The sequence below is a fragment of the Megalopta genalis genome, chromosome 2, assembly GCF_051020955.1.
Source record: "Megalopta genalis isolate 19385.01 chromosome 2, iyMegGena1_principal, whole genome shotgun sequence".
NCBI lineage: Eukaryota > Metazoa > Arthropoda > Insecta > Hymenoptera > Halictidae > Megalopta > Megalopta genalis.
This window is the reverse complement of record NC_135014.1, coordinates 37013255-37035677: the sequence shown is the minus strand read 5'-3', so window position 1 is coordinate 37035677 and position 22423 is coordinate 37013255. Positions and strand designations below refer to the sequence as shown.

The following is a 22423-nucleotide window of genomic DNA, read 5'->3' as shown; positions in this document are numbered from 1 at the left end:
GTTGTAATCGTTCAAAAGATTCGTTTGTTCCTCGCTAGATAGGATGCACCGTTTGCTTTGGAACTCGTCCTATTCAAATCGTTGACGCGAAGACTCGTCGGCATGAAACGTTTAGGATTCGGGGAACGAGACATCTTTCTCGGTTCGAGTTACTGATTAAGTCTGAAATTGGATGTTCTAGTTGGCGTGAGCGAGTCCACGCGTCTAAGCCGAGCCAGGAGTGCATTTCCCAAAGATTTCCAAAGGGATCAGGTCCAAGGGGACCATCTGCCCGACTACAACAACGGCGAGAACTCGAAGCAAGAGAGCTCCTCGAGGTCCACCGTAGACATCGCCGCCATCACCGGAAGCTGTCTCGCGACTGTTGTCATACTCAGCACAATGGGCAGCCTCGGATTCATTATGTACAGGTAATTATCTCGGCGCGGAGCACTAAGCCGCTCGGAAAGGTTCTAACGAGTTCGCTGTTGCAGGCGCAGGTACCTGAATCCGCCGCAGACCTTGAATAGCGATAAGTGCAGCAACCCCGATAGTTCCGGTTACATCGACGATTCCACTATTCGTGTGAGTAATACGTAGTCTACGGAAACGTACGGTCGACGGGGGTATCGAAATGCACGAATGAAAGAAGGACAGAATCTCCGCTGTAACCTCGAAAGAGAGAGATTACGATTATAGTTCGAGAACATTCGAGCAGATTCTTCGAATGCTGGTTGACAAGCATTTTCATAAAATTCTCAAAAATCGCATCGCAATCGGGTGCGTTCTTAATTTTGTTGTTGCGAGCCAGAGGAAGCGTCTTTTTGTCCTTTGACATTTGCGCGTTCGATAAGTTGGTTTATTGAATAAGGAAATGCAGAATATGACCACTTCCGATTCTTGCAGGATAACTCCGAGGAGATGTACAGCCTGGACAACGACTCGTTCCTAAACTCGTTGGAGGCGATGACAATACAGAATTACTGGACGGACAGCGTGAAACACACGAAGCTATGACAAAAGAAGATAATCCAGCCGGGGAAGAGGATGGAAACGTTCAGTATTTCCGACGGTGAAGCGCACGAACAAATTTCATTGTTGGAGCAATAGTACTTAAACTCGACGCGTGCCGTGCGCTGCGTTTATTTGTTGTTGTTTTTTAACGGTATGGACGATAGTGGATTCCGGTAGCGTTGTTTTCTTCTGTACTTTCTTTTTTCTTCCTTTTTACTTCCCTCCACTCTCTCGCTGAAGCGAACAAAGCGTTTTTATCCGTTCCCGCAGGATCCGATGGTAGTCGAACTCGCCTACCCCGAGGGTGAGAGAGCGTTGACGACACATCAAAATTACAGGACGCGCACGCATTCCTATATTCCCGTGATCATCGTGTCCTTTCCGATGCGACTGGGAATATATTCTTACACACGCCTGGATTTTGATTTCGTCACCAGCACCGTTCCGTATATATATTTTTCTACCGTTACTATTCGCGGCCGGCGAACAACCTCGTTCAGGCCGCAGTGAAATCGGTTGGTGCAATAGAATGTACTTTATCGATGCGCGACGGTTAACGATAAAATCCTTAGAACATTAAGTACAAATAAAACCGTTGATTTCTAGTTAGATATAAAATAGGGACGGAGAGGGAGAGAGGTAATTTCATAAAAATGAATTCCTAACGAAGATACTAAAGTCGCCAGAGAATACTTCCAAACTGCGAGGGTAGCCACCAAACTTTATCACCGAATCGAACAAGCGGCGTTGCCCGAGTCGTTCAACAATACTTGCATGAACGTCCGAGGGATGAAAATAGCCCCGTCCGAGGTCGAAAGCCATATTCGGTCGATTAGATTAGACTTCAATAAGTTTAAATGTCCGACTACCTTTTAAAAAGTGTATTATACATGACCCCGTTATCGAGGACTATTTCCATTCCTTGAATCGAAATCAATCGCTGGACTGCGGACCGTTGCGCGAAATAAAGAATTATCCGCGTCAATTCCAAGCAACAAGAGTGAGATTGAGAGAAGGTCTGACTGTAATTGTTACGTTGGAAATGGTAAACGGTATTCTGAACATTACCGCAGTCTAGTAACGATAGTTAGAACAATATATGTGAAATATTTTTTGAAGTCAATGTATACAAGTTTCGCTCGGGTAACGCTTCCTGCGAGTTTCTTTTGCTTATAGTATTTTAATAGACCTCTGTCTGTATTGTTTTATGATTTAGACGCGATCCTCGGTGACCTTTCGTGACCCCGTGCCATAAGGCACTGAACTATCGTTAAAGGCTGCAACGTATGTAGTGGCTTTCTATTTTATGATGCAAAGAGACAGGCTGGCCGTTGTTACCTTTAAGAGAACTCTAAGCGAAAGAAATATTTCTACGCGATAAAGTAAAGAGAGGATATCCTGTATATATGTACTATGAATTTCTATTGATACGACCACGTTTAGGTATCTCCTCTTAATTTGTGATCAAGCTTCAAAAACGTTTCTTACGGTCTTCGAACTTGAAAGAGAGTACACATGGTTCTAATAGGGTAACTGGAGAACAATTGTAACTCGCTTTGCGCACGTTACTTGTCGGCTTCAAGAACACAGACTATTTTCGAAAAAACAAAAATGAAAAAACGAAACCGGGCTAACGAGAGGATCGGACCAAATACATTATGTAGTTTGTAGCTTCACGCCTTTACAACATATCCAGCAAAACCGTTCGCGAAGCGGAGATATTCGATTCGTCTTTTTCCACTAACGACTTCTAGCTTGTATATATGTATGTATGTACGTGTACAATAATTACGAATGTATCTTTTAGGTGTGCAAATTTTCTGAGATTTACGTTCTAGTAGAAGGTTAGCGCGTGTTGTTTCAAATATATTTCTATACCGAGCCTCCCGCTATCGAGGAAAAACAGAGTTTATTGTGATAGATCGTAGCGTTTAATAAATGTAAAATTATCACCGATTCATCGTATGGTAACGGTTGTGAATAAACCACTCGTATTATTATTAATGCGTATGTTTTCTTTTACATTAACTAACAAGACCACCTGGTTCCTTGGTATAAGCAGGATTCGAATCTCTTTTTATGAAGGAATTTATTATTCATTTATTATTGCAAATGACAATTGCTGACGCTGCTGCCATAAAATTCCATTATAATTTTCTATTATAATTTAATAAACCACTCGTATTATTATTAATGCGTATGTTTTCTTTTACATTAACTAACAAGACCACCTGGTTCCTTGGTATAAGCAGGATTCGAATCTCTTTTTATGAAGGAATTTATTATTCATTTATTATTGCAAATGACAATTGCTGACGCTACTGCCATAAAATTCCATTATAATTAATGCGTATGTTTTCTCTTACATTAACTGACAAGACCACCTAGTTCCTTGGTATAAGCAGAATTTGAATCTCTTTTTACGAAGCAATTTATTATTCATTTATTATTGCAAATGACAATTGTTGACGCTACTGCCATAAAATTCTATTATAATTTTCTGAAGATTAAAAATCGCGGCACATGTGACAAGTGGCGCCTCTTGTGGCGAAAGATGGAAGCTCTGTTCAGAGTCTGTACAGCGCCAATTAGTAAATGGCAAAACGCTCAAACTGCTAGCCAAACAGTGGCGTCCCTAGTGGAGAAATCTGGAAGCTCTGTTCAGAGTCTATACAGCGCCAATTAATAAATGGCAAAACGCTGAAACAGTTAGCCGAAATCAACGGTTGGTAATTTTGTCGATCAGTTTGAACGTTTTGCCACTATGCGTAATGGCGTGATATTTAAATTTTATCGGGGAAAATGATTCTTGCCAACAATTTTTACATTGTATTTTACAGGAATTAAAAAATTAAACAGTTTAATAATCTATGTAATAGCAATTTAATAGTCTGTTAAAAAATTGATCTCTCTTAACTATTTTACAATAATTTTACTTGCTATGAAGATACGATTTGATTGGCATATTGTCGATTGCTATTAAAAGTCGCAGATGAACAAATACTTTCTTCTACCAATCTTCTACTATATCAATTACAATAGTAGCGTAACTTTTATGCATGATTCAGTACAATAAACGTTATTCTAATCTAATGAAAGATAATCTCTAATTATAATAAATCCAAACTAAGAATAATTGTATAAGAAATTCGTGGATACAAATGGCGATATTCAAATAATTAAACATACTAATTATCCATGAGCAGGGGAACGAATAAGAAAGGATTTCAAGCCGATCTGGAAGAGACTGTCATTCGCACAACGTCCATTTACGTAATTGAAGAAAAAGGACGATCTAAGGAGTGATCTCCTCGGGATTTTCTCGAAGGGTGGGCTAAATCTGTCACGAACAGATACATCTGCCGCTAACATATTTCATCCCCCACGAGCACCGGCTGCATATAAAAGTATCGCATCTAGGATGCAGTCAGCGCACAGTTAGCTTGCACGTCCAACGGAAGTATTCGCAGTAGTCTTTTGGCCGAGAGAAACAGGTAATTACATTATTATCTATCTGTGAAACCAACATCCTATTGTTCACGATTACAAAACTTCAAACGAATCAAGCATTCTGTTAATTATTACTGTTAAAATTATTAGTACAGTGTATCAAGATACTTCAATGGCTTCAATCAAATGCATGATCATCCTGATCGTTATGTTGGGAGTGGTACACGAGACAATTGGAGTACTAGAGGACACGGATAAAAATTTTTTGGGACTGAATTATCCATATGGGGGAGGAATGGTAAACAAAAAATGAATACGAAGCGTTATAATATATATATATATCCGCAAACTAAAATAACTTTTTGTATAATTATACTTGCAGGACAACGATTTACAACTGGTCAGACTTCTACTGTTGCCTCAACGTTTGTATCATCCTAAACGCAACTCCGAACTGATAAACTCATTGTTGGCTCTACCGAAAAATGTGAATAACGTTGGGAAATGAATTACCGAGTAAACTATCCCGAAAATCATATTACGTTCTATACGAATAATAAATATTAAGAAAATTTCTGGACGTTGTAACGTATCAGGCTTAATAAAAATGTAGAAATATACGTTTTTGTATTTCTCCTCAATTTTCCATCCGCTGCAACAAGTACCAATCCCCACGTTGATAATTTTCAAACAAACATAAACTTTTCAATATCGATGTTATACGATGTGACTCTTGGAAGAATTACAGTGCAAAGTTTTAGCATGTGACATTCTTTAATTCTTTACACGCACACATTTTCATCGAATGTTTGCAATTAGTGTACAAAGCTTTATCTATAGTAAAAAAGTTTCTTCGATTTGGGCTCGCTGAACTTGTGAAGAGTTAAAACTTTAAATGGAAACCACCGCCGACTGGAGGCTGTCTTCCACCTTCCGTGAGACCCATGTGGAAACCGGAATTACTTAAGTCAGCTTCATCGCCGTCACCTAATTGCTTATACTCTTTACCACCGCTTGGTGGTTTGGGTGAAGCGTTCGCTGTTCTGATACCAAGTTCTGACTTGGCTGGCCATGTGGGGAACATTTGTGGGTCGATCGGTAGAGGAGCTTCTGTAAAATAGCCGTGATTCAACGCGTCCTCCGCTGTCACTCGTTGCTGAGGATCGTATGTAAGAAACCTGCAAATATATTTTCGTTTTAAGTAGTGCAAAAAATTGAATAGAAGCAGTGCAGAAAATTTAAGTAACAAAAAAAAGAAAAAAATTTAAGTAACAAAAAACTCACTTGTTTAAGAGCTCAATTCCTAAATCTGACAGTGACAAGCTAAAACGTTGTCTCAAATTGTTCACAGGATAATGAGCAAATGGAATCTTCTGCACCATTGGAAGTTTACTGTAGCCTGGCCATATTCGATCATTCGGCGTTCCTAATTCCTTGAATATCCTATTTAATTGATCGATCTCTGATTTCCCCGGAAACAATGCCTCCATTCGTAATAATTCCGCAAAAATACAACTGCAAACAAAATATTATTTTTTTATCGCTGTGGTCAACGCTATAAAAATTATCTGGTATTGTTCTCTTGTTGTATGCTTACCCGACAGACCACATGTCAACGGGAGTACTATACTCTTTCCCGCTTAACAGCAACTCGGGAGCTCTGTACCAAAGCGTTACGACAATTGGAGTGTATTGCCTCAACGGTGAACCATATTCTCGGGCTAAGCCAAAGTCACCAACCTTCAAGATACCTCGATGACTCAGTAACAGATTCGATGTTTTCAAATCTCTATGGAGGATCCAGTTGTCGTGCAAGTGTGCAACTGCTCTTAGCAATTGCTGCATGAGACACTTGACTTCGCCTGCAAAAAGGATATTTTCTTATATCAATCCTTTAAAAAAAATTGAAAATAAAATTTATAGTTTTCAAAAGAAGATCGAACAAACCTGGTATGAACACCTGTTTTTTCTGTTTCATCGTTTCCATCAACGATTTAAGATCATGTTCCACATAATCCATTACTATAAATATTTTATCCATATTGCTACCGACAACTATTTCCCGGACAGTTACTATATTCGGATGTTGTGCTTTTAGCAAAGTATTTATCTCTCTAAGACTGGTGATCGGGAATCCCTCTTTTTCTTTCTCCATTTTTAATCGTTTCAGAGCAACAATCTCGTCCGTGCGTTTGTCACGAGCTCTGTAAACTACACCATAGGTGCCTTCTTCGATGCGATTCAGACACTGGAACTCTTCAACGCTTCTGCAACCTTGAATCGCAGGTAAGTAAGGAGGCAACTCGGGTTCCTCTTCCTTCTTTTCTTCTTCCTCCACAGTTTTAGGTGCACCGTTGGAGTCAACATGCCCTGGCGATTCTCCATCGGAATGATCAGACTTGGCTAGCCGATCCACAGACAAGGGACTTGGATTATTGTAGTCGGAGCCATCATTGGAGTCCGCGTTGGAACCTTTATTAGAATCGTTGGATTCATCGTCATCTTCACTGCTAGACTCAGATGAATCGGAAGAATGTCTATCCGATGATCTTTCACGAATGCTTCTCTGACCATCTGAGGAATGTCTAGACCTGAAATCCAGGAAACTCCATTAGGTTTCGCATCTAATTAAGTATGATAATTTTCTTAAATAAAGATAACTTACTCCACCGATTTAGAACGAACTTCATCCGAATGAACAGGACTCGGACTTTCATCAGACAATTCAACGATGGAGGGATCCTGATTGTTGTCAGGACTTAGAGGTCGTTTCTCTCCTCTCTTCATTCGTCGCGCTGCCAGTTCCATTCTAGAAACTTCCTTTCTCCTAGCCATTTCTCTGTCAGCTTCCAAGAGCCTCTCTTTTCTGAGTTCTTGCTCAGTCATCTCCTTAGGATCCTTAGGCGGTATTGGCATCTCATTCATCTCCATTTCGTCGGGTTCCTCAGACACGATCTCCATAGCCTCGCGCAATTGCTTTTCTCTGTGCTCTTTCTCACGTTCCGCTTTCTCTCTGTCTCTGTCACGAAGTCGATCGTGTTTGTGGGATCTCTTATGGCGTTTCTCGCTTCTCTCGGCCCGCTCTATGAGCTCTGTTTCTGAATATTGTTCCTCCATTACTCTCATGTGTCTGTGCTCCTCCATACGAATTTTGCGACGTTCTCTAACATCTTCTGGGACAGAACGAATATCTCGTCGCTCTCTTATGTCTTCTATTCGGATCTCTCTGCGTTCACGGGAATCACGTAATTCACGAGAATCGTCTATGCGAATCTCACAACGAGCGTCGCCTTTATAATCACGTATATCTCTGGAATCCTCTCGCCTTTCTCTTCTTTTGTCCAATAATCTGTAAATTGAATGTTTTAATAGGCTTATAATAAAAGTTGTCTGAAATGAAACCAACAGAAATTGCATACTTCATACCTCTCTCTTAAATCTTCTAAAACACGATCCCCCGTGCTTCTTTCTTTTCTATCATGTCTAGATTCCCTTTCCCTATGACTTTCCAATCTCTCGAGTCTCTCTATCCGTTCTCTCTCCCTCTTGGAACCTTCTGAACGATCTGATCTCTCTAACAAATCTACACCGTGTCTACGATGTCTATGTTTATCTCTGTGCCTGTCCTCCCCACGATCATGGTGTCTGGATTTTCTTTCTTTCTCTTCTCTACGATCTCGTCTATCCCCGTGCTTGTCTCTCCTTCTGGAGGAGTTAGACTTGTGATGACGGACAATAGCCTGTGGCGGTTTTATGTCCAAAGAATCTGCTGTGTCCCCGCCATCCTCCTCTGAAAAACTTAAAGTATACTTTTCTCAAAACCACTAATGATCACACGCACAATCTAAATTATATTGTTATAAGCGAAAATAAATAAATATAAATGATCATTACACAACTGGCACTAAATGAAAAAATATATCAAAAATGTTATAACAATGAGATTGCAGAAATTATAGGAATACATACAATAAGGTTACTAATAGCATTAAATACTCAAAACTTTGTTACAGAGAAAAATCGTATGACAGTTTGTTAATCGAACATTAAAATGGTTATTTTAGGTTATGAGTACAGATCGAGCATTACCTAAAGTCATCCATGTCTTTAGAAGGACTTTTCTTTATCTCTCCATCTTCGCTTTGGTTATCAAGATCCATTTGTCAACGAACGGAGAAGAAAGCATAAACACACGCTACTGTTACGTTTTTGGAAACAAAATTATACTTCGCGAATACGACTGATTCCGATCACTATAGTTAGAAGAATGATTTTTATTAATATACGTTTTAGTCACGATTGTATGTACATTTTTAATAGTTAATCAACAAGATAATAAACAAGACACTCAATTCAAAGCATCACGCTTCACCCACTCTGATTCCTCTATCAACCACTGTACAGTAATGGCAGCTACAGTAATGATTCATCGTAATAAACCCACGCGGAGGCAACCGGCTTAGAATTATGAAGCAGGTAGAGAAACTGCTTTTCATTTGATTGGTTGACGCTTCACAGTTAAACCCCCACCAGTTTTAGACAAAAAGAGAAAGTGATAAGTGAGCAAGAGAGCACGATATCAGCACAACTAACACACACAACACAAGCGAAACAATTACCAATGTAGCTTGTACGGACCTGAATAGAGCTTCCAGATTTTGCCACAAGAGATGCTACTTGTCCCGTATGGCGGTATTTTTGATTTTCGGATCTTATAGCAATAGCGACAAGGATCATCTGTTCTCTGCATTTACAATGATAAATGAACTTTTTTTGCGTGATGTAGATATAGGAATCTTGATTTTGAACATGCCGGATAATTGAAATTTTACTGCAGATGCATTAATTTCAAATTCTTTTCACTAAATTTTCGTATTAAATTTCTAGTTCAGTCACATTCCGCTAAAGACGCTATGCATAATGATAACGGTGGGGCTGCCACCGTGACATGTTTGTAAGTGGTTCTGTCACAATTTCGAAATGTCTTATCTGTTATGTTTTTCAACCGGCAAAAATCTGTGAACGATTTACACGTGTACAAGTGGGTGAAATGTCAACAAACTCGTTCGTGTGATACGCTACGCGCCGCTTGAAAGAAATTTCACATTCACAGACCATTTAGCGATCAAAGTGCATCGTTTAACTTCAAACCGTATTATCTGGATCATGTTGTAAACATTAGAAAAGAAAGCAAAGAAAATGCAGTGGCCGTCGCTGAACCTGATCTTGATAGAGGTGTTTTTAGGTTACATCGCCTATACGACATACAATTTGTCACTGTTATTCGTTGCACCGTCTTGCGAAGAAGGAAAACAGTGTTTGACATCTTACTTGAGCAAAAAGCCACATTTACAGTTACGGGTTTACAGTTCCGTCGACAAATACTCGAATAACGGTCACCTCGACTTCGTTTATGGTATCGACAATTTTAATTACACGCATCCAGATAGTTTGTAAGTATACAACTTTCATTACGGACGTTTTCTGAAAATAATTGCAGAGCTCGTGTTTATGGTGTTAGAAAATTTTCAAGAAAATGTAAAATTAAAACAATTTTGGAGACTTAAACACTATTATTATAAAATTTATAAATGTGTAAATTTGCTTAAAGCTCCACAGATTAATCATTAATTAAAATTTATTAATGTGAATGTGCTTGTTCTAGTTCAATAACAGTAACTGTGCCACGTAAAACAAAAAACAATGGCACACTGTATTTCTATATCATTGTTGCACCCAGTTCCAGAAAATACAGCAAAAATATTGCATTTAATGATCTACAAAAGGTAAATACCCTTAGATACGAATCATATTGAGTTGAATATTTAATATAAATATCTTTCAGGATTCATATACATCTTTTACTATTATTAAGATGACACAGTACACAGTTCCTGAAGCAAAGGCTTTTAATTTGTTAGGAGAGAAAAATACAAATGCACAGAAAAAGAAAGATTTCATACATCCTGTGACCCATATAAAGAGCCGCATAACATTTACAATAATGACTGATGACGTGAAGCTTCCTATGCAAACTATACCAATTGAGCTAGTGAATCAGTTAAAGTACATAATTTATAATTATATTGTCTTATTTAATATGTTTTTTTTCCAAGCAAATTGTTAATGATCTTATGCATGTGCAGGATTATACACAGCCGGACATTTTTACCGATCGTTAACAATGATTTTCTGCAAAGCAGACATCATGATTTAATAAGAATCTTACCACAAAATAACACAATTAATGTTACACTGCAATACTCCCCGATATCTCTTGGAAAGCTAAGGTTACTGTTGCACGTTGAGCCTACAATGCATGCCTTAAAGAATCTTGGATTCACTGACAAAGATGTGGATGAAGTAAAAGGAATCTTTGCTGATACTAATATATATATTCTAGGAGGAACATTCTTCATTGCAGCTATTCATGTATGTAAAAATACAAATAAATGTAGAATAACTAGTATTATAATGCAACGTTGTTTTATTTTAATTACTTTTTGCATTTTTGTAGTTGTTGTTCGATTTTCTGGCGTTTAAAAATGATGTTAGTTATTGGAGACAGAAAAATAATTTAGTTGGCCTGAGCAAGTGGACTGTCTTATGGAGAGGATTCAGTCAAACTGTCATATTCCTCTATTTACTGGACGAAGGTTCCTCTTTGCTTGTTCTAATTCCTGCTGGAATAGGATCTATCATTGAGGTAATAAATCAAATATATTTCTTAGTATTTATTATAAACATTTGAACATTTTCGTTACAGATATGGAAACTGACGAAGGTGTTGAAACTTAGGTTGCATACCAGTAGCAAAAATGTTGCTGAAGTGAAGACAAGAGAATTTGATGCGGAAAGTATGCGATATTTAAGCTATTTGCTGTATCCGCTCGTTATCATTGGAGCCATATATTCTTTACTTTATCAACCCCATAAAAGGTAACTGGTTGCAAATCTGTCTGAATTAGATCACAAGCAGCTATTACTAACTCCAAATCGTTATTTTAAGCTGGTATTCGTGGAGCATCAATTCATTGGTGAATGGCGTTTACGCGTTCGGATTTTTATTCATGTTACCGCAGCTGTTCGTGAATTACAAGCTTAAGTCTGTATCGCATTTACCATGGAGGACGTTCATGTATAAAGCATTTAACACGTTCATTGATGACGTGTTTGCGTTTATAATTGTTACACCGACAGCACACAGAATAGCTTGCTTCCGTGATGATGCAGTATTCCTTGTTTATCTCTACCAAAGATGGTGAGTCATCCATCAAAGTGAATCATATTTGTCATTAGTTTCATAAAGAACTATCAACTTACATGGTACAACATTTTTCAGGCTGTACCCCGTCGATAAATCTCGCCCCGATATCGATACAATTGGCGAGGAGTCCGTGGATTTCGCAAGTTCGAGTAAAAAAACAAATTGAAAGCCACTAATTAAAGATAATAATGTTATGTAGAGATAGAAATATATTTTTCACTGTTTGTGGTATAGTGAGAAACTGAGTTGTAGCTGCGAGAATCCAGTATAGCAAGTGTACCCTAACGAAGCTTGTTAAATGTAAGAAAGTGATTCGAGCAACGAGATATTCTACGAATTGCATCGATCGGAAATACAACAAGATCCGAACGGTTATCTTTATTCCTCTCACAGATCTGTGAGTCGCAATTGAAATTTATCAGATCGTTGCGACACTTACAGAGATGGATTTCTTAGACGGCTTAAGATAATGTAATACCGATCTCGCGATAACGTTTGTATAAAACTACTTAGTATAAAAATTGTATACAACTCTATTTAATCAGTGCGAGGTTGATTGGTTCGCATGTCTCACAAATAATGACGTTGTGAAGTGTAGGATTTCCAGATTGGTGCTTAAGTTTCAGTCTCTCAAAAGTATACGAGTTCGTTATATAATCGTCAACGAGGAGAATTCCAGTACTGATTTAAATTGCTAAAGTGATAGTAACTACTATGTAATAATAGTCAGTACGCCAGTACGCTGCTGGACGTTCTAGTAGCCGGTTTTCTTAAATAGCACATGAAAACATACGTTTTGAAATTTAATAAATATGTCTGTTTAAAATGGTATGAAAAATCTGACAACAGTGAGATCGCATTTTTGAATTTCTATCTACACAGCACACGTGCATTTTCCATGATAATTATCGAACGTTATCTTTGTCTGAAGTGAGATAAATAACAATAATTTTGTCCCATTCTGCCGCTTACGGTGGGCAGAACTTCGTCTTAAGAGAATACTAATTAAGTTATAACAGTACTTGTTGCTATTATTTGATACGTCGTTATTTTTTTTGGTAAAATACAAAATCAATATGGACTACGTTTGGTTTATTATTCAAATTACGTTTTCCATCGGAATTTCACTGTTCCTGTATCTTACGTTTAGTAAAATTGTGAGAAAAAACCCGTTATGCTTCAATTCAATACGCAAACTACCAAGTACGTATACTATCATCTAAAAGAGACTTTGAAGTACAAGAGACTGAAATGATTGGTAATATTTTTAGGTGTAAATTATTTACTAAAATACTGGTTGGCAGAATTTTTCCTCAGAATGAGAAGAAAAAAAACAGCGACTTCGACTAATTGGAGAAATAAAAAGCTAAAGACTTCAAGAATAAAAGATAAAAATGTAAGTGTGAATAAAACAATTGCTCTTCGTGATTTGTTTCATAGTTTATCGGATTTGTATTTAGAGCAGCCACACTTTGCTTTTCTATGGAGCTGATCAGGCCGGAAACTCGTTGTTGATTAAGTTTTCACATAGAGGATTTAAAACGGTGGAAGCAACGTTGCATCTTACAACATCTGATGGTCGTCTGTTCGTACTACCCGGTACAGTAAATAGATAAATTTCGCAAACTGTACCCTCCCCCGTCTAGAGTTGTGGATAATTCTACAACTTTTTTTCAGGCTACCCTGACACCACGGTGGTTAGTAGCTTCAATCAAGAATGGGCGACAGCAGATCTTAAAATAGAAGTTTTGAAAGCACATCAGCGTTGGAGAATAATTTACAATGGCATGTTGCGGGATTTAAGTAAAGGCGACGAATGCAACGACAAAAATGTGCAACATGTTCGCTTGAACTTCCTGTAAATAGAGAAATCTAGGCTTAAGTAGGTAATGAAATGAAATGCTAAATATTTTATTTTCTATTTAGTTTTATCGTGAATTCCGTACCACTAAGATGGCCAGAAGACTGGAGTCTCAAACTGCACGCGGACGTTCTAGCTCGTGAACCATGGAGAAGTCCCAAGTGGATGAACAAAATGTATTCATATTTCCATAAATTATTCTATAAATAACTGATTACTCTATATATTATTTTGTGCAACTATTTTAGAAGACAACTAGACTACACAGGTACCGATTACATTGGCTCTCTGTTAGGCGAGGTAAGGTACAACGACGGAGAAACTTCCGCGTTATACTTGCGTGGACTTTATCAGCATCGTTGGGGAAAACACGAATCTTGCGAGTTCAAAGAATCTGTTACCTTGTTTGGCGCTACGAAGTTTGGAGCCTTGTTTTATCTTAATACGAGCAGTACAAAACATAGTTTTCCGACGTAAGTTAAGCAATTTATCGTTTATAACAAAGCTCGTGACGACTCTTTATGTAATTACAGAATACAATGTGGACAACTGAAAGACAACGACGAAGCGATTCGCGAAATAGAGAGCATGGGACTCACATTAGCTGATTTTATGGAAAAGAAGTTGACAAGCAATTCCGAACACAGAACATGGTGCAAAGGTTGTTCACGTTTTCACTCAATTTCAAAAGTTTGCAACAACCATTGAAAAATTTAATTTATAATTTTTACTTTAGCTGGAGGTAAAGATTATGACATTCTTATGAAATTCAATGAACCAGTGACTTTGTATCATGGTCAGCCTTGGGATTGGAAGAACAAAATTATTCCTGTAAAATTAGAATTCAATGGAAGACCAGGTATTGTTACTAAAAACATCACGATATAGCATTTACTAGCTTGAGCATTATTAAAATAATTTTCTAACAGGTGTTGGATTGCTGCAGCTATGCAATTCGTATGATGGACCGAGCCAGACAACTCCGTCTAGAAAATTGCAACTATTAAAACAACTTCATGTACACTTGGAAAGAAGTGATTATGTGGTGTTTTTCGACAACGTAAAGTGCCAAAACGAAAATATAACTGGCGGAAAGGGATTCTCCCTCGCGATCTTAACTTCGATTAAAGATGCAGGCGTAAGTAATTTCTTATACCGATTTCTAAAGTCGCAAGTAACATGAGTGATTTACAGTTTATAGTGCCGAAAGGATTTTGCATCACCGTTTTTGGGCTTGAATTGCAATTGCACACCAATAAAGAACTGCAGGGAGTTATTGACGACATCGAGCACGTCAGCGTTGGTAAAAAAACAGGTGACTTGCAAGAATACTGCCATAGGTAAATTACTTAACTGATTTGACGTCTCCTAATTTTACATGCACGATATTCATTATATGTATCTCTTACAGGGCTGTTAGGGTTATCCAATCCGCTCCCATTGTGGATGAAGTAAGGGAATCTATTTTAGAAGCATTAAATCATTTGGAGGCAGAAGAGAATAGTGATAAACCTTATAAATATGCAATAAGATCCAGTGCAGTTGGCGAAGATAGCGAAGAAACTTCAGCAGCTGGTCAGAATGCAACGTACTTAGGGGTTCAAGGTGCAGATAATATAATTAAAAGCGTATCTAAATGTTGGGCAAGTCTGTACTCTTATCAAAGTGTGATATATAGGTAATTACGAATAATACATATTTATTCAAATAAAAATCATTGAACTCTAATTTGGAATATATTAGAATTATATTAGAATCTAATTTGGAATATATTGGAATATATAGAAAACAGCACGGCATGTTTACAAAATCATCCATGGGAGTCTGCGTGCAGCTGATGGTAGATGCTGATGCAGCTGGTGTGATGTTCACTAGACATCCAACAACCGGGGATCCTTCGAATATCGTTATTACTGCTAATTATGGTCTGGGAGAGGTACGATAACAACATACATTAACCAATCTGAACGGCAAATCTGCAGGTATTTATTATGCTAGCTAACTTTATTCAGACAGTGGTATCAGCTGCAGTTGAACCGGACACGATAATAGTTCATAAGAGTTGGGATGATAAGCTGACTATGAACAGCACGATGCCAGGGAGCAAACAGCGAAAGATGCTAACAAACGATGATGGCTTGATTACAATTGATTTGAGCGAGCAGGAGAGGAAAAAAGTCTGTATATCGGGAGAAATTGCTTTACGACTAACCACTATTGGAACAAACCTAGAAAGTCTGTTTGGTAGCGCTCGAGATATAGAATGGGCAGTAGTCGGTGAGCAGATCTACTTGCTCCAAGCACGACCCATTACTACTTTGTACAACTGGACGGATTTCGAGTTGATACATGAACTCGACACAGTAGTGCCTAGTGATATCGATATACTATCGTTCGCGAACGTGGGCGAGGTAATGCCGGGTCCAATGTCGCCTTTGACAATTTCTATGTTCATAAAACCGTTTAACGATGCAGCTAACCCTTCCAGCAACATTCCTGATGCGAACTGTTTCAATGTCGTGAGCATGAGGTGCATATTGAACTATTACAACGTAAGTTGTTTTAGAAGCAATTAAATATACACGCATAAGATAAGGATAATAATAGTTGTTTATCATTGCAGCTTTTTGTACGTCAGCCTGATAAAGAGATTTCACTGTCAAATAAAGTTTGTGACATTGCTTTATGCGGACATATTATGATAACGCCTGAAATACACAAAGTCGGCCTCGAAAGAAATGGTTTATGCAGTAGATACGAACGGTGCTTTTGGTTGTGGATGCTTGTCAAAGATATTTTACAAAATGGTTCTGTAGAACCGGTTGCCAGACAACTTGAAAGTAGCATTACTTTCAATCTTGAGAACTTTTACACCGCTTATAGTCTATACAATGAAATTAATAAAAAGATATCAGAATATATAGAAGTAAGTCATCGATTGTTGATGGGTGTTGCATTAAATATGGGATTGCCATTAAATATTTAAATTTTTTAGATGATAAAATATCACTCACTGGCAACGAGAGGTAGTGTCATATATCAAATGCTTATGATGGCAATCTTGACGAATGGTTACGACGACATTGTACCTCATCATTATTCGGACATTGCCGTATTGTTGGGCACTGTTAATGATATAGTTAGCGGTCAAGTAGTGGTAAGCCTTAAGAAAATAGTAAAGTATCTGAAGGCGTGTGAGCTCGATGATGAATTTAAGAAACTGGATCCTACAAAAGCTATTGATTGGATGAAAATTAACTGTCCGCCAGCTTCAAAAGAATTCGAGAATGTTCTCAAGGAACATGGGCACAGATGTATCCAAGAATTAGATCTGATGATGGAACCTTGGTCCCTACGACCGGATACGCTTATTACAACGTTGCAGGTAAAACGAATCATTTGACACAGTGAACCATTTCTGTACTAAATCGTTAAATGACAATATTATCACCAGACAATGGTATCATCGGCGAACATGGACAACACAAAACAAAAGAAATTGACCGCGAAAGAAACGGTGGCTTTGTTGAAGACACCAAAGTCAGAAGCCATTAGGTCGATTTTAAATGTAATTGTACCCCTTAGTAGAAAAAGTGTTACACGCAGAGAGTTGACGAAGTCTTTACTCGTGAACGTTGTGCATAAGTTTAGGCTAGCTTTCAAGAAGCTGGGGAAATTGATGGTCCTGGAAGAATATCTACCCAACCAGGATCTTATATTCTTTTTAACGATAGATGAAATTAGAGAAGTATTAAATCACCGTAATAAATCGCTTGTCCAGAGGTAAGTGGCAAACTGCTACTAATTATATGAAGTACTATTATTCCGTGTAATATTTATACATTTGTACATTGTGTTAGAGCCGTCCGTAGACACAGACTGTATCCCAAACTGAAGCAACTTCGGTTTCCTGAAGTTAATACCGGCATGCCGCTTCCAATCAAGGTAGACTATGATATTTAGTTTAGAAAGAGTTCATTTTATCTTGATTAATAGTGAAAGTTTTAAATAATGTCGTGTTGCAGAATGAGTCGGAAATTGATAGGTTCCTAACAACCGATGGTTCCATAAAGATTCAAGGGACTGCGGTATGTACCGGTTCTGCACTCAACAGAGCATGCGTAATAACAGATTTATCGGAGACTCATAAAATACAAAGCGGTGACATCTTAATTACATTCGCCACCGATATCGCTTGGAGTCCATTTTTTACACTACTGAGCGGCATAGTTACTGAATTGGGTGGAATTATAAGTCATGGGGCTGTTGTAGCCAGAGAATACGGTTTGCCTTGCATAGTCGGAGCTAGGGGTGCCACGCAACTGTTCAAAACAGGTATATTGTTCGTATCCCGAAAAACAGAAATAAATAATATGTTAAAGTTTCTATACGGATTTTTAGGTGATACAGTGTTGCTGGTCGCAGACACTGGGGTTTTAGAGTTAGTAAAAAGATACGAAGAAAACGAGAATCCAAAGTAATATTCTTGTAATAAACCTCTGTAATAAACAAATTCTATCTTTCAGCACTAATCGTGCGCATCTGTCGATACAGTTTTACATCTGAAGATGTTTCTCGTTTATCCATGACAATAGTAGCAAGTAAGGATACTGTATTATATAGAGTCCCGTTGCAACGGTATAAAAATATAACGGCGAGTGTAATACATTAGGTCCTTAAAGCTCTAGTGTTACTATACAGTGGTAATTCGATTAGGATCGGCTACCAGTTGCGGAGTATTATTTGTTGTGTTACTGGCAAGACACGATAACTGTAATTGCATGGAGTTCGTCACTTTTGTCAACAGAATATCGATTCGCATGCGATCCTCTTTGTTGACCGGTTGGGGTATAGCGTCTAGGGCCTCCTCGAAGAAGTTTCTGTCAACGAATGTGCGTTGAAAAATATTGACATTGCTGTACATAATTCCAAACAAAAGAGATACAAACTTTGCTCTGGTTGTACTATAAGCTCTCAAGGCATTTCGCAGAAGTATGATGTCGGTTCGTGCTTGAACAATACCAGCGGGTCGAAATTGAGTAACACATGACATAAGTCTTGCTAACTCCTCTGCCACAGTCTCAACAATGTGAGACAATACTCGATATAGCAAAGCTGGCGCGACCCGGCGCACCTACCAAAAAATATAATTAATAATAACAGAGATCACATATGTTTTTAAAGAAGCTGATAGGTGATAAATACTTCTGCATGTACAGCAATTAGATTTGCTAAAATTTCTTGGGCGTACGGTCTCACGTGAGTCGGTTCTGTTTCGAAATCCCATTCCAGACCACCCAGATACATACTGGGCTCAATTGTACCAACTAATGGATCACAACGTCGTTCCAAATACGCTTCCAAAACGGCAGTATCCAACGTTTCCAATGTCCAATCAGAGTTCCATCCAACCGCGTTTGATAAGCTCGGGTAATCCATTTCTTTTAACGCGTCTCCAATTTTTGGTAGAATGGTTTTCAACGTGTAGCGAATATTACTTAACGAAATTAAAAGGCATTGTTCCCATGTCTGAAACAAAATTATAAGTAGTGAAAATATTACAACATTGATTTCGAAGGACTTACTGGGCCGTGATGTTTATTGCTCTTGCTTTTATAGCCGGAAGGAGAACCAACTAATTGAGAAACGGAAGATTCGTCGTCGTCTAAAGCCTCCTCGCAGCCACTGAATGCTAATTGCTGTAAACATCGTGCGAACGACGTAAACAGTGCTTTGATAGAGTTATAATACAATTGTTGATGCGCAGGATTAGCGAACAATTGACCTTCTCGAGGACCACAAGCTACAACAGTGTCCCGTGCCCGCTTTGAAACATCCATGACCATATCCTCGAATAAATATGGCTGTGCAGAATTCAGAGAATGTATATTGAATCAGGAGACAGATGCATGAATTTTCAATATACAAAAATAATCACCACTCTAGTAACACCGCCATCTTCGTTCACGTATTCAATTTGCCAAGTTTCCTTTTTATTCAAAGCTGCAATCTTTTCTGCTGTTTGCTTGAAAAGACTAGCAAAGCACTGTAATCTGTTTAAAAAGATAATTAGTTTATTGTATAATAAAAAAGGGGAGTATTAAAGAGTATTTTCTACCTTAGATCCAGTATAAGTTTTCCAAAAATATCCAATGCATCGCTCGGCAAATCTAAGTGAATCAGCGAAGCGTACATTTGTCTAATCCTGCGCAAAGTATGTAGAAGCCAAACTGCGTCCTGTTCGTTACTGCACATATTTCTCATAGCTTCCATTGCGTGTTGCATGCTAGATAGCACGATATTCTATGTCAAGAAGATTAATTGAATCAGACAAATGTTACATCCTTTTTTAAATGTTAATTTATTAATGTTGATTTACTTTGAAAGGTGTTTGTTTTTCCACGTCCACCGCGACATGCAATTGCCCGGTAAAATAGCTCTGACCTAATCTCCAAAGATCTGGTATCTGTTCAACTATGATATCACAAATTGCTTCAATGCACAATATTTGTGGAAACATATTACCATCGTCATTCTTATTCGTTTTTAGTTGTTTGTTATTCTGTCCAAATTTTGATTTGTTCAGATCATCCCCGCTCGAATTTTCTGCTTCCAAATGTTCCTGTACACAAGCCGTAATACTCTTTTTCAAGTAATTTGCGTGTGAAACTGAAAAATTAATAGTTAATATTTTCTGTTTGCTGGGACGTTATCATTAAATTTAATACATATGAATACCTATCGCATCCCAAGCTGGATCTCCTTCAGCTTCCAAATTAACAAGATTTCTAATTATCTTTTTATGTTCTTCCAAACTCAAAGGCATTTCTTCCAATTTGTTCTTTAGAAATACCTTGAGCATTTCGATTCTATTATCGATTTCTTGTAACACCTGTTTGAAGACCTCCACTTCAGTGGTTTTAAATAAATTCTTTACTCTAGCGTAGTCATTAATCACGAGATCGTAATTGCCCCGTTTAATATTCTTCTCTATATTAATTGGCATACAAAAAAGGAACTTATATCGTTGCATTACTGCCAGAGCATTTCTTGTTGCATCTGCTCTATCTCTTCTTGCTAATACATCGTCAAATAATTTATTAGCTTCGGTCATAGATTGTTGAATAGCTTTCTCTAATTTCTCGGTAGGGTCACCACCATACGTCTTTATATCTGTTTCGAATTGTTCTTTTAGTAACATTATTGTGTCTAATTGTTCCATTACTGACCCTACATTAGCCTAAAAAGATTGCAAACCACAATAAGCAAGCAAAGATAAAAATTAGAATCCAATCACCTTTAAAAATGATAGTTGACCCTCCTTTTGGGAATTGACTTTTCTTTTAAGATACGCCAATCCAGCTTTGAGATCCTCAAAAGTGGTAGCATGATGGTGTTGCAACAGAAACCAACCAGGATGAAATTTCTCGTTTGTAAGATCACCGCTGCCTTCTCCAAAAAGTTCCATCAACTCATCTTCAGGGAACTTTTTGCTACAAAGAAACATGTTGAAACATTCATGTCAATATACATCATTAAGTGAACATACTCATTGCCCTCCACGCTCAGACCTAGAGGGTCTTCCTGTTGATAATTCGTTGGCGAAAGTGTTCTCCTTCCCCAGACAAAACTTTGTAAAGGAGCTTCTTCCACCCATACTGCTGACTCTTTCATAGGCCCTATAGTTTCATGATACCCACGGAATTGTACCGTCGATGTCCCTTGTCCTCCACTTCTGGTTGTAACTATAATGTCTCCACGACCTTTGCAAGGTCCCGACCTAGCAATAATCTTGTTGGTGGATTTCCATTCGGCAGACAGAAGGCAATCACAACCACATATTGTTAAGCCTAAAAGCATCGGACATTACCATAATATCGTATCCTTTATTTGATGGAAAATATATTTCAAGTCCTATAATCGGTAGATACTAACCTACAAGGTCTTGAGCTTTGTTTCCCAGGAATTCACCGCGAACAATAACACGGGTTCCTGGCGGTCCTTCCTTGGGCGATATTCCCGTTACCACCGGTGGTGGACCCATTTTCTTGATTTCGGTTCAATACGAAATTCTTCCTATTTTTGTGCGAATAAATATCGGCTATTCATGGTTCTAACCTCGATCATTGATCTATGATTAAATCTACAGTTCTACCCTAAAAACGTCGGCAAGTACATATTTTATTCCAGAACTTTCTAGGACGCAACATGAATCTAAAATGTCAATAACGATTGTAAAATCTATACATGGATGTACAGGTTAGAAGATAACTTGGACTTCTGTCAAAATAATAACGGCTGATAATCCAATGACAGTAACGGCCATTGACGTCACAAATTGTAGTTAGGTAGAACAAACTCAAACTGTAGGGATGCCCAAATGATCTATCAAAAATCGATCTTTTATGGACATCCCTAAGTCGAACCAAGTTGTTTGATGCTTCCAGATGTATGATTTCATGTATAACAATAGAACTAATGAGCTAACTCAATTTCGTGGATCATTAGCCCTCTATTGACCCTTATAAGTTTCATAGGGTGAAAATTCACCTGCTCCTACTTTTATATACTGCAAAATTTTAGGTATTGTAAGACGTATTTCTTTAAAATATATCATAAATGAATTTGCTAATATGCTAATTGCTATAATAACAGATGAAGTATCATCCTAAGACCTTCCGTGCAATTATTTCTGAGCATTAATAATTTTGTGTCATTCGCAGCGTTACCAACTGAGTAATGAGTAGAGTTTACAATTAGTTTCAATTGATGTACATATGTATTTTTCTTTAATAATGATTATTTCTATTCCAATATTAATTAATATTCACATAATTTAGAAAGTTCAGGGT

General features: G+C 37.9%; 6 protein-coding genes across 10 annotated transcripts in view; 4 read left to right on the top strand and 2 right to left on the bottom strand.

Annotated features, from left to right (window-relative positions):
• The window catches only part of LOC117225397 (uncharacterized), a 47693-nt gene extending 44696 nt beyond the window's left edge, over positions 1 to 2997 (top strand). For both annotated transcript variants that reach the window (XM_033478935.2, XM_076519291.1), the window contains exons 4-6: positions 182 to 410; positions 474 to 564; positions 886 to 2997. In XM_033478935.2, the coding sequence (XP_033334826.1) occupies positions 182 to 410; positions 474 to 564; positions 886 to 996 (431 nt within the window). In that variant the 3' untranslated portion in view covers positions 997 to 2997. The remainder of the gene's footprint in view (positions 1 to 181; positions 411 to 473; positions 565 to 885) is intronic.
• Positions 2998 to 4204: 1207 nt separating this feature from the next.
• On the top strand, positions 4205 to 5063 carry Pdf (Pigment-dispersing factor). 2 transcript variants are annotated; one of them, XM_033479264.2, is made up of 3 exons: positions 4205 to 4487; positions 4599 to 4741; positions 4826 to 5063. In XM_033479264.2, exons 2-3 carry the CDS (start codon positions 4616 to 4618, stop codon positions 4949 to 4951), a joined length of 252 nt encoding a protein of 83 aa, XP_033335155.1. In that variant the 5' UTR covers positions 4205 to 4487; positions 4599 to 4615; the 3' UTR covers positions 4952 to 5063. The 2 variants fall into 2 exon arrangements, with proteins under 2 accessions (XP_033335155.1, XP_033335154.1); XM_033479263.2 differs by having other exon boundaries at positions 4219 to 4487; positions 4594 to 4741.
• Positions 5064 to 5198: 135 nt separating this feature from the next.
• Pitslre (cyclin dependent kinase 11B pitslre) lies at positions 5199 to 8906 on the bottom strand. Of its 2 annotated transcripts, none has more exons than XM_033479260.2 (7): positions 8533 to 8906; positions 7870 to 8233; positions 7109 to 7792; positions 6391 to 7034; positions 6041 to 6305; positions 5728 to 5958; positions 5199 to 5621 (listed from the first exon to the last, which is right to left on the bottom strand). In XM_033479260.2, the coding sequence occupies exons 1-7, from the start codon at positions 8540 to 8542 to the stop codon at positions 5327 to 5329; spliced, it is 2493 nt and encodes an 830-aa protein (XP_033335151.1). In that variant the 5' UTR covers positions 8543 to 8906; the 3' UTR covers positions 5199 to 5326. The 2 variants fall into 2 exon arrangements, with proteins under 2 accessions (XP_033335151.1, XP_033335150.1); XM_033479259.2 differs by having other exon boundaries at positions 7870 to 8241; positions 8533 to 8905.
• A 447-nt stretch (positions 8907 to 9353) lies between these two features.
• Positions 9354 to 12794, top strand: LOC117225578 (lipid scramblase CLPTM1L). The gene is made up of 8 exons (XM_033479261.2): positions 9354 to 9896; positions 10109 to 10229; positions 10289 to 10509; positions 10590 to 10875; positions 10961 to 11149; positions 11210 to 11382; positions 11453 to 11704; positions 11786 to 12794. The coding sequence occupies exons 1-8, from the start codon at positions 9643 to 9645 to the stop codon at positions 11874 to 11876; spliced, it is 1587 nt and encodes a 528-aa protein (XP_033335152.1). The 5' UTR covers positions 9354 to 9642; the 3' UTR covers positions 11877 to 12794.
• LOC117225574 (rifampicin phosphotransferase-like) lies at positions 12781 to 18103 on the top strand. Of its 2 annotated transcripts, XM_033479257.2 has the most exons (19): positions 12781 to 12913; positions 12982 to 13106; positions 13171 to 13309; positions 13388 to 13568; positions 13637 to 13747; positions 13820 to 14044; positions 14105 to 14232; positions 14308 to 14430; positions 14501 to 14709; positions 14766 to 14911; positions 14983 to 15249; positions 15357 to 15507; positions 15584 to 16123; positions 16195 to 16497; positions 16567 to 16956; positions 17026 to 17354; positions 17432 to 17516; positions 17597 to 17906; positions 17973 to 18103. In XM_033479257.2, exons 1-19 carry the CDS (start codon positions 12787 to 12789, stop codon positions 18050 to 18052), a joined length of 3969 nt encoding a protein of 1322 aa, XP_033335148.2. In that variant the 5' UTR covers positions 12781 to 12786; the 3' UTR covers positions 18053 to 18103. The 2 variants fall into 2 exon arrangements, with proteins under 2 accessions (XP_033335148.2, XP_076375391.1); XM_076519276.1 differs by lacking the exon at positions 12781 to 12913 and having other exon boundaries at positions 13151 to 13309.
• On the bottom strand, positions 18043 to 22010 carry Sec5 (exocyst complex component secretory 5). The gene is made up of 11 exons (XM_033479258.2): positions 21507 to 22010; positions 21121 to 21421; positions 20869 to 21064; positions 20310 to 20811; positions 19951 to 20240; positions 19690 to 19874; positions 19510 to 19624; positions 19157 to 19435; positions 18777 to 19100; positions 18521 to 18705; positions 18043 to 18451 (listed from the first exon to the last, which is right to left on the bottom strand). The coding sequence occupies exons 1-11, from the start codon at positions 21613 to 21615 to the stop codon at positions 18265 to 18267; spliced, it is 2673 nt and encodes an 890-aa protein (XP_033335149.1). The 5' UTR covers positions 21616 to 22010; the 3' UTR covers positions 18043 to 18264.
• Between the last annotated feature and the right edge of the window lie 413 nt (positions 22011 to 22423).